Source organism: Octodon degus, unplaced genomic scaffold (assembly GCF_000260255.1).
Source record: "Octodon degus isolate 3935 unplaced genomic scaffold, OctDeg1.0 scaffold00113, whole genome shotgun sequence".
In the NCBI taxonomy this organism is placed as follows: Eukaryota; Metazoa; Chordata; class Mammalia; order Rodentia; family Octodontidae; genus Octodon; species Octodon degus.
This window is the reverse complement of record NW_004524689.1, coordinates 6434179-6445061: the sequence shown is the minus strand read 5'-3', so window position 1 is coordinate 6445061 and position 10883 is coordinate 6434179. Positions and strand designations below refer to the sequence as shown.

Genomic DNA, 10883 nt, shown 5'->3' with positions numbered 1-10883 from the left:
TTTATTTATTTGTGTGTGTGTGTGTGTGTGTGGCCAGCTCAGCCCACCAGGGGGCGGGGCTGGCTGGCACGTGGTGCTGGGGGATTGAACCGCGGTCCCTGTGCTTTGCTAAGCTTGTTCTCAGTAGGTGCTTTAGACCACTGAGCCATCTCACCAGCCCATTTTAACTCTTTTTAGCATCTACTTTTTCATTTAGGATAATTTTCCTTGCTCAAAAGCAGTTTCCAGGAAAACATTTTCGCAACTGCAGAATAAGCATCCCTCTTTGGCTGTACTGTCATTCACTGACCGGCCCCTTCCCATCACATTTGTTAAGCTCTTCCCGAAGGCCCTGGCTTACCCATGAGGTCCCCGTCTCCAGCCTTGTGACCTTGTTGCTGTCCCAGGGCCACATTCAAGTGAGAAACTTGCTCTGAAAGGTTGCGCTCCAGAGTCCTGAGCAGTCAGGGAGGGCCCTGGGTGTGGCAGACGTCTGATACAGAAATCCTCAGAATTTAGTCCGTTGTGGTAAGCCAGGCCTGCTCTGCTGCTGCTGCTGCTGCTTCCACTTCCGCTTCCTCCTCTTCTTCCTCTTCTTTCTTCCTCCCCTTCTTCCTCTCCCTCCCCCTTTCCCTCCCCCTCTCTCTCCCCTCTTCCCTCCTCCTCCTCCTCCCCCTCTCTTCTCCTCCTTCTCCTTTAATTTGAGGCTGTCCTCCTGCTCTAACCTCCCAAGTGCTGGGATGTCAGCATGCTCAGCACTGCTGTTCTTGCTCCTGGGAGCTGCGTGGTATCAGTGAGTCTCAGGTCTGTCATACCCTCTGTCCAGCTGTCCTGTCTCCAAAGATTTTCTGGGCCGGTCCCCTGCTGTGTGACCAGTGGCTGGTTCAAGTCCTGTGGCTTCTTCTCTGGAGTCTGAGGCTGCTAGTTCAGGGTTTGCTGCCAGAGAGCTTGGAGCAGGTTCCCAAGCCACACCAGAAGTTTGTAAGAAGGGGCTGTGCTCACTGCTGGGCCAGCAGCCCCTGCATGGCACCTCCCAGGTGACCCTGCAGCATCTCTGGGGGAGCAACCAGTCTCTGCCCTGCAGCCGTAGCAGTGGGGTTGGGTGGACCTGCGCTGCTGCCCTTGTGTCCCTTGGTTTCCAGCATGGCGCCCTCTGGGCTCAGTGGGAGCCCCGTGGCCAGGGTCTGTCACTGAGCCTGGCTCCTCTGTGGAGGAGTTTCTGGGTCTCCTCTCCCCACCGAGGCTCCCAGCTTCTCCCAGAGGCCCAGGTGAGAGCAGGCTCTGCACTGAAGCCCAGTCACCCTGGGAGAATCCAGCCTTAATCACCACTTCAGCGAGAATTACCTGTGCCCTAAAAACAGCAGTGAGCCAGGCGGAACCAGTGAGGGGTTGGTGTCACGGAAGGCAGGAAGACGCCCCAAGAAGGAGCAGGGGTGTGCTGAGGGTGAGCCGCAGAGCCAGTGTGCTGGGCCTGGCTGCACTGAAGGCCGCCCTGAGGCTGTCTCCCGGTGTGAGCCTTATCACCTGTGTGCCAGTGCTGCTGTTTGGTCTGAGAAGAGAAGCCCACAAGCCTCAGAGCCCCTCGCAGACCCTCACCTGCTAGCTCCCTACAAACAGTTGGCCTCATCCCCGGGGACCAGTTTCATCCTATTAGCCACTGTCACCATGAACCTGGCAGAGATCCAGGCCTTGGATTGTGAGGGAGAAGCCACATGGGCAGCCCCAGGGGAGGTGCTGCCTGTGCTGGGCCTAGAGAGGGCATCCAGCAGTATGGGTGGCTGCAGAGGCAAACAGCTCTTAGGGGTTCAATCCCCAGCTCCAGAGGCTCACTGTTGGTCCAGTTGGGAAACAAGGTGTGGGACGGGGCATGAGCCAGCGAGGGAGGGAGGTTCCAGGGATATCAGGACAGTGGCGTGGACGTCTGAGACTGACCTTGTGGTGATGTGACAAGGTGGAGGTGGTGAGTGGGGATGGCAGGCAGCACAGCACCTGGTCTGAATGGCTGACAGCAGGGCAGGAGGCGGCGGGTGGGTATGTGGAGCGGAGGTGTCTTTGGGCACAGTGCCAGGACAGGACAGCTGGAAGGATGGTGGGCCTGGGTGAGGGTGGGCTGGGAGTCTGAGAAGCCACCTGGGGGAGCAGACTGGGCATGGGGACAGTGGGGCCCTGCCTTGGGCAGTGGGAGTGGAATAACCTCCTCCCTTCTGGGCCTCCCCTCCCCATCATCTTTCCCCTCTCCCTCCCCTTTCCTCTGTCTCCCCCTCCCCTCTCCTTTCCTCATGTCCCTCCCTCCCTTCCCAGGGGATGGATCCCAGAGCCTCACACACTCCAGGCAGGTACTCTACCGCTGAGCTGTACCTGAGGCCAACGCGTCTTTCAGGATGTTGTGTAAGGAAGGTGGACAGCTCAGGGCTGGGGAGAAGTCAAGGACAGCTTGTAGCTTCAGAGTCTTCATAGACCACCACACTGGAGTCCTCAGGCATGTGTTTAACATGTGGACATCATGTCCCGCCTGGCTCTCTCAATCAGAATTCCTGCCAAGTGAGCCTTAAAATCTGCATTTGATTTATTTATTTTTGAGACAAGGTCTCACTATGTAGTTCAGGCTGGCCTTGAGCTCCTGGTGATTCTCCTGCCTCAGCCTAGTGTTGGAATTACAAGTATGTGCCACTTCCACCATGTAAATCTGCATTTTGAACAAACACCCAAAACAGCTGAGATAGTTAGCTCCAGTACTCTTAGGTACTTGGGAGGCTGAGGCCGGAAGATTGCAAGAGCTGAAAAGTTCAAGGCCATTTGAGCAACATAATAAGACACCATCTCTAAAACAAAAAAGCCCCCAAAGTGGTTGTTATCTAAGATCTAAAATTGGAGAAAACAGGCCAGGGAGATGGCTCAGTAGGAAGGAAGGAAGAAAGGAAGGAAGGAAGGAAGGAAGGAAGGAAGGAAGGAAGGAAGGAAGGAAGGGAAAAAATAAAATTGGAGAAAACATCAGAACTTTATATGGTGACCCCTGGAGGGATCTGCACACCCCAGGTTTGTCCCATCATGCTCTCTGGTCCAGGGAAAGCTTATATTGGGGGAAACGTGGGGAGAAAGAGCCCTTGTGTGGGAACACCAGCCATGGAGGGTGTGGGTGACAAATGTCAGATGTTGCTTTTGACACATTATGCTGTGGCAAGTTAAATCGCTGGCATAGATTCGGGCCTGCCATTTCACAGTGAGTAAACTGAGGCTAGATTTGCATGGCTAAGCGAGGAGTCAGGGCACCCCAGACCCAGATCCAGGTTTCTGGGCCTGAAGACCCATGGAGCCTGTCACCCTGTGCAGGAGGCCCGAGCCTGTTCAGGGGCCAGCTCAGCATTCTGCAGCTGTGTGCTTGGGACTGTGGTCGTCAGCCGGGGCCAGTAGGCACCGCTGAGCCTTAAGCTGCAGCTGAGACTTCGGTGAGTCTCTGGTCGCTGTTCCCATAGCAACCAGAGTGCCATGCTGCCTCTGGATGAGCGTCATCCCTTGGGACCTGGGACCGAGCTCGGCTCTGCATTGCTGGGAACAATGCGGCTGCCCAGGGCGGGTTGGGCCCACTGGGAGGACCTGGATAGAAGGCCACCAGCCCTGCCCCTTGAGGACTGGCTGGGACCTGTTTTTCCAAGCAGCCATTCCCCAGAGCTGGTGGCAGGGCCATGGCTGCAGTGGGTTGCAGGTAGAGACACCCAAGGTACTTAGACAGCACAATAGTCAATCTCCAGGCCTGCAGGGCCAGCCCCACCCCTGGGGCGCACTGAGATGTTGAGACTGGGCGTGGTGGCTCAGGCCTGTAATCCCAGCTCTTGGGAGGCTGTAAACTGGTGAATCGCTATGAGTCTGATCTAGTAGTGAGACCCTGAACACCCTGTGGACCCTTCCCTAAAATGGGACAGCGCGATGGGCTTGGGGTGGGTGCCGCAGCAGTGTGGAGCCCTGGAGCTCCTGGTGAGGGGCAGCCAGGCCCCTGGGAGCAAGTGGAACACTCAGCAGGGTCAGCACGGAGCCTGTGCTGCCCAGGAAGCTCCAGCCAGTCAGCTCCCCACCCTGGTGGCTGAACCTGCAGTGCAGGCCAGAGCGTTCCCTCCATTGGCCAGGTGTGTGGGGTCCAGGCTTCTGAGCCGTCCAGTCCCTCCGAGGAGGTGTGCAGCCATGGGCTTGCCCCCACCCCCACCCCAAATGTCTCTCGCTGGAACAGTCTTGGCTCGCTCTGGCCCAAAAGGAGTGAAAATGTGGGGTGGGGAGCAGGGACCTATGGTTAGGCTCAGAGGCCCTCTTGGCTCCAAACCAGGTCACATGGGTGCCCTACCTATGGCCGATGTCACTCCTGGGGCCCCGCCCCCTATTTCCTTACTGATGTCGCCTGTGCGCACCACCGGTCTGCTTACCTCTTTTTTCCTCCAGTGATGTCTGACTTGGGACACTCTCCAGATGGCCCTGCTCTGCGTGTGCCATGGCCTCCCAGCCCACTGGTGCAGATGCACTGGGTTCACCCCAATGCAGCACAGACCTGTGACCCCATTGTGTGCCGCCTGCGCTAGCTTCCCTTTCGCTGAGCCCCTGCATAGTTGGCATTTTTCTCCCCTTGCCACTTGACTGGCCCTATTCAAGGGGCTGAGCTGGTGTTGGGTGTGGGCTGGGTGGCCCACTGGGTGCCTTCCCTGACTCAGAGAGCCCTGCAGTACAGATGGCCATGCTGAGGGACAGGGGAGGAGGGAGAGGGCTCCTGGGGCACTGAGTCCCATGCTGAATTTTCTACAGGGTATCCCTGGCTGCTTTGGTGATTTGTTTTTAAAAATAGGAATCAGGCCAGGGCCTTTGCACTGAGCTACTTCCCCAGCCCTTTTGTTTGTTCAGAGACAGAGTCTCACTAAGCCACTAAGTTGCCCAGGCTGGGTTTGAACTTTCAACCCTCCTGCCTCAACCTCCCAGGGTGCTGGTGATACTTGGTAATGTTTTGAAATCCTGGGACTCAGATCCATGCTTATAGTGACAGGTGGACTGGTCCAGTCTCTGCCATGCAGCTCCATGTCCACAGGATGAGGACAGGCCAGTCATTTCCCTTCCCCGGGGAAGGCATAGCCTAGGCCCTGGCAGCACGCAGGGTATAGGGCTGGGGCTAGGGCTGTGTCCGGGTCCTCCTGTGCTGTGATTCACCTAGCTGCTTCATCCTGCTGAACTCCAGACTCAAACTTGAGATCTCCTGCCTCAGCCTCCCCGAATTTCGTGATTATAGGCTTACGCTACCCATAGCTGGGGGCCACGATAGTCATGAAGATTAGTTCCTGTGCTTTATTCTAAGAGTTTTGTAGGGGCTGGGGAGATGGCTCAGTGGAATAAGTGCTTCCCTGGCAAGCACAAGAGCCTGAGTTCAATCCCTGGTTCCACCAAAAAAAAAAAAAAAAAAAAAAAAGAGTTTTGTAGTTTTGCCTCTTGTGTTGAGATCACTGATGCATTTTGAACTAATTCTGGTATTTGGTGCCCGGTGAGGCCGGGTGTCGTGTTTTGCCTGTGAATATCCCCTTCTCCCAGCACCTGCTCTGCAGTGTTTTCCCACGCACTGTCTGGGTACTCTTGTCAAGTGTGAGCTAAACCCTAAACAGGTTTATTTCTGTACCCGCCTTGTGCTTCCAACTTCCTCACCTGTCCTGTCCCAGGCCCACCATGGTGGCTTGGCCATGGTAACTTAGGGATATGGTTTGTTTTTTGTTTTTGTACTTTAGGGAAGGGTGTACAGGGTGTTCAGGGTCTCACTACTAGATCGGACTCGCAGTGATCCACCGGTTTACAGCTTCCCAAGAGCTGGGATTACAGGCCCACACCACCACACCCAGTCTCAGTTGCCATCTCAGTGTGCCCCAGGGGCAGTGGGGCCTCGCGCGCGCAGCAGGCCTGGGCGGGGATCAAACCCCAGTTTCTGGGCCTGTTTGCAGGTGCTTTGATCTGCTGAGCTATTTGACTGGCCCTGGGATATGTTTTGAAACCAGGAAATGTTGAATCTCACTTTTCATTTATTTTTTTGGTGGAACCAGGTATTGAACTCAGGCCCTTGCACTTGTCAGGGAAGCACTTATTCTACTGAGCTATCTCCCCGGCCCCCTGAATCTCACTTTGTCCTTCAGTTTCAAGGGCATTTTGCTTATTTGGGGTCCCTCATTACCATATGAGTTTTAGGGTCAATTTATCAATTTCTACCCCAAAAAGCTAGCTGGGATTTTGAAGGGTTGAATTTCTTTCAACAATGTTTAATGCTTTTCAGAGTGCAAATTATGGACTTCATTAAATATATTCCTATTTCATTATTAATGCTAATACAGGTAGAGTTACTGCCTTAATTTCATTTTCAGTGTTCTTTGCTAGAATGTAGAAACACAATTAAGTTTTGTATGTTGATCTCATACCCTGCAACCTTAACTTACCAGGTTTTTTGTTTTGTTTTGTGTTTTTGTGGAACTGGAGATTGAACGCAGGCCCTTGCGCTTGCCAGGGAAGCGCTTATTCTACTGAGCTATCTCCCCAGCCTCTAGAATTTTCTACATACATGATCACATCATCAGGGCCAGGGAGATGGCTCAGTGAAAGAAGCGCTTCCATGGCAAGTGTCAAGGGCCTGAGTTCAATCCCCGGTTCCACAAAAAAAAAGATCACGTCATCTATGAGTCTACTGCTTCCTTTGTACCCTAGATACCAATGACTTCTTTTATGTGCTAACTTCCCAGCAGCGCCCCTTGGAAGCCGTATGAGGCCTGGGGAGGTGCTTAATGCCAGTGCCTGGCCGGGATGTGTCAGGCCCAGGGCTCCACCTGTAGCACTGCAAAACAGTGCTGAGCAGAAGTGGTGAAAGCGAGCCAGGCGTGGTGATGCACACTGTAGTCCCAGCTGCTGAGAACCTCTCCTCAGAAAAAGAAAAGCTTAGAAGGAAGGAAGGAAGGACGGACAGACGGATGGACGGACAGACAGAAAGAAATGCTGGAGTGTGACGATGATGCACACTTGTCACCCCAGCACTCGGGGAGCTGAGGCGAGGGTCACCACCAGTTCAAGGCCAGCCTGAAATATATAGCCAGGCCATATATTCAAAAGAACAAAAAAGCCTGGGTCCTAAAGTGCTCTGAAAGAGCCAGTGGCCTGTCCCCAGAGGAAAGCTCCCTGGGTTAGGCAGGAGCAGTGAGTCCTTTGGGGCAGCACCAGGCTAGAGCTGAGCCCTTCTGCCCCAGCATCCTGGGGAGACAGACGAGGGAGGCAGGAACGCCCACAGAGCTTTCGCTATTGCATCTTGTTAAGTAGTCACCAATGTCCTCATATGACCTTGAAAGGGTGACTTCTCCACTCTCCCTCGGGGGCTGGACACAAAAGGAATTCCGGCCCTGGAGGGCTGCTGCTCCACTCCCTTCAGGGCACTCATGCTATTTCCGTGCCTGCAGCAGAACCCTGAGGTCCCCAAAAGAAAGCCCTTAAAGTGCGAGGAAGGCCGTGAGTGGGTGCCACCAGTGACTGTCACCAAGGCATCTTCTGACACTGCCCCATCACTGTGTGCCGGGAGGGAGCAGCCCCCCGGGGGAGGTGGGCATCTGCTAGGTGAGGGCTCAGCTGAGCCTGCACAGGAAGGGTTTGGAGTTCGCGTTGCTAGGACGGTGCTGCCTACAGCGCTGCTGCGTGGTCCTGGCCTGGGTGAGAACAGAATGTTCCCAAGAAGACAGGGAGCGTTTGTGGGGCTTCACAACAAGGGGCTCCTAGGAAGCCAGAAGATGCGAGGGCCTTCCCAGAAGCCTTGTTTTCTTTTCAGGAATAGAGGTTGTGCCAGAAAAGCCCGTGAAGCCAGGGAGAAGGGTGGGTAGGTGGGTCCCTAGCACCGTCCTGCTGCCTTGCCAGATGAAGGTGCGGCTCTCTGACATCACACCCTGCATTCAGAACCCCCTCCTCCAGCATCATCTCAGAAACAGTGACTCTCCTTTGCTGTGCCAGCACCAGCCCTTCTGGGCACCAGCCCACCCGTGGGCAGCCTTTCCTGCCCCTGCTGCTCCGAGCGCCTCCTCCCTGGAGCATTCCTCCCGTAGCTCAGGCAAGAAGTTTGCTCAGAATGCTGGGCACAGATGTTACTGCCAGGCACGCACAGAACCACCCTTCAGAAGAGGGACCCTGGGCTGGAGATGGGGTGGATGCCCGGTCGGCTTGCCTGCCACGGCCTGCCCTGCCTTCCCTGTAGCTCACTGGGGTGGGGTGGGGTGCAGCTCAGCCTTTCCCGCTCATTCCTCCTGCTGTCTCTCCTGGCAGCGTGTCAGGGCCCGTCATGGAAATAGGACAAAGGCAGTGACTGCATGAGTGCCTGGACTGGAATCTCCAACTTGGGGTCAAGACTAATGCTAATAAAGACTGAGGCATTGTCAGTCCCTGGGACCCTGGCAGCAGGCTAATAAAGACTGAGGCATTGTCAGTCCTGGTCCGGCCTCTTCCCACCCCGCAGCCGTGAGGTGTCCCCTGAAACTTCCCTGCCCCATGGGGGTCTCTGGCTGTGTGTGTGTGTGTGTGTCCCTGTCCCTGCCAGGCTGCAGGGAAGATCAGAAGGAAAGGGCTTTCTCCAGCCCCACTGTAGGTGGTGGTGGGTGGCCTGGAGGCATGACCCGCTTTGTCCCGATCACCCATCAGCGACTCCTGTCCCCCATGTGCAGGTGCAGAGGACGTGGTGATGGCCTTCTCCAGGTCAGAGACGGAGGATCGGAGGCAGTAGCTGCTGTGAGCCCCTCCCTCAGGACGCTCTGGAAGCTGTCAAGGGCCAGACGGTCTAGGTGACTCCTGCGAGTGCAGCGTCCACTGGTCTGTGTGGCTCCTGCAAGTGGCAGCGTCCACCGTCCCTCCTCCCTCCCCACCCCACCCCTGTCCCTTACCCCCAGCCTGGCCACACAGTGGGGCTGACACCCCAGGGGACACCACACCAGTGGTGCATTTACAGTTGGCTTAAAGGGATGGACTCGTGATTGGCTACAGGAAGAAACCTTTTTATTTTTAAATCTTGACCAACGGAAACCTTTTATTTTTATTTCTGACTCTTATTTTTTTAAAAATTTGCGCCTCGGTATCTGGCTTCCCAGGAAGTTGTCCGAGCTCTGGTGCTTTATTTAGGTCATTTTTTAGGAATGTGAAGAGGCCTGATTGGCTGTTTAAACTGGAAAAGGATAGTGATTGGCTGGCTAGTGGGACAGGGTCTTGTCTGTGATTGGCTGCAGATGTTCTGCTGATACCAACAGCTTCACTATGCTGAATGCAGAAAACAGGGTCTGGGACATTGGTTGTTATATTTGACTTGAAAAGAAAAAGCAATCAAGTGCGCTTTGCAATATTTATTACACAAAGAGCTTGCTGCCGCCTTCACGTGTGGATCTGTGTTTGAACCTCATTGGGATTTGGTGCCTGTGTTGTATCTGGGGCCCCCTCGCCTGCCCATGACCCCATCACCATGGAATTGCTGCCATTCTACTTGCTCTGGGCCTGGGCCCACCTGCACATCACATTTGCTGTAATGATCATACCTGCCACACCAGCGAATGGACCCCAGGGGTCCCAGGTGGATCCCCAGCTGGACAAGAGGGTCCCTATGGAGCTCTGTTCTGCACTTACAGCCCAGACTTTACAGGTGACCAGGATTATGGGCATTGGTGCCATGAGTTGGCACCAGCCTGTTCCAGTGAGACACTGTCCAGGACACTCGGGCAGCTCTGCCTCTCTGCCACCCTCACCATCCTTGTCTCGGGTTCCTTCTGGAGAGGAAGGTTGCTGCTCCCAGCGGGGAGTCTCACCAGACCCTGGAGCCCACCTAATAGGAGTCCAGGTACGGGAGCTGGCACCCACACCAGAGCCCTGACCTACCCAGTCAGCCACTCCCGCCTCATCCCCAAACCATACTGTATCATTTGTTTTGGTGTCACCTGGAAGGACCAGTGTCATTATTTACAGAGTGCCCACTTAGAGGGTTGGCTAGCTGGGTGTCCTCCTAGCTGGTTCTCAGACATGATCTTAAGTTGTATTTCAGAGCAGGGCTTACCCAGGAGCCTGAAGAAAGGTGGTAGGTGGCAGATGTCCTTTTCCTGCCCTGGGTTGGCCCTCTGTCATGGGGTCATCCGTCAGCCTTGTCCCAGCAGGAGCCTTGAGTGCCTACTGTACGTTGCCGCTGATCCTGCCTGCTGACAGAAAGCTGCCAAGGCCACTGATCGGAGGGAGACAGGACCATGGGGAGATACCTTCCTCCAGAGGGGCAGCAGATGTGGGCACAAGTGACGCGAGTGTGCACACATGGTGCATGTGTTCACAGCTCCGTGGCCTGGAGTGCCCATGAGCCCTGGGGACAGAGGGGGCTCTCTGGCCTCGCAGCCCCAGGTCATAGCTGGAATCGGGTGTTGCTGGACACCCCTTCTTTCACTGCCGCCCCATGCAGGGCAGTGTGTGTCCTGCCCCAGGCTGCCCTTGTAGGCAGCAGTTCTGGGCATTGCTTTTTTTCTAGCAGTGACAGCCCTGGCCTCAGTCATCTTCAGAAGAGGCAAAGCCCAAGCATCGCCATGGCTGCGCATCTCAACTGAAAGCGGGTCCACTGGGGCAAAGAGAGCCAGTACACTTTGCTTAGCTTAGGGGTGGGCAGAGCTGACATCTCCCAGAAAGTCCGGGCTCTGGGAAGCCTGGAAGCAAGCATGCCTCCTTCCCCAGGGAGGCATGGGGACAGGGGCAGCTGCTGGCACTGTTTGGGGACCCTGTATGGCATGTACTAAAGCTTGGGCTGGAGGGGTTACCAGATCTGCCCAGCCACCTCACGTCTCAGAGAACGCCTCCCCGCCTTGGAGATTTGGCATGATCCCTGGGGTGGTACTGAGTAAGGCAGGTCTTCCAGGCAC

General features: G+C 55.4%; 1 protein-coding gene across 1 annotated transcript in view; it reads left to right on the top strand.

The window, feature by feature from the left end:
- Positions 1-9372, top strand: part of Ctnnbip1 (catenin beta interacting protein 1) — a 39584-nt gene extending 30212 nt beyond the window's left edge. The window contains exon 5 of the mRNA XM_004639641.2: positions 8673-9372. Within this exon, the coding sequence (XP_004639698.1) occupies positions 8673-8731 (59 nt within the window). The 3' untranslated portion in view covers positions 8732-9372. The remainder of the gene's footprint in view (positions 1-8672) is intronic.
- The last annotated feature ends 1511 nt before the right edge of the window (positions 9373-10883 follow it).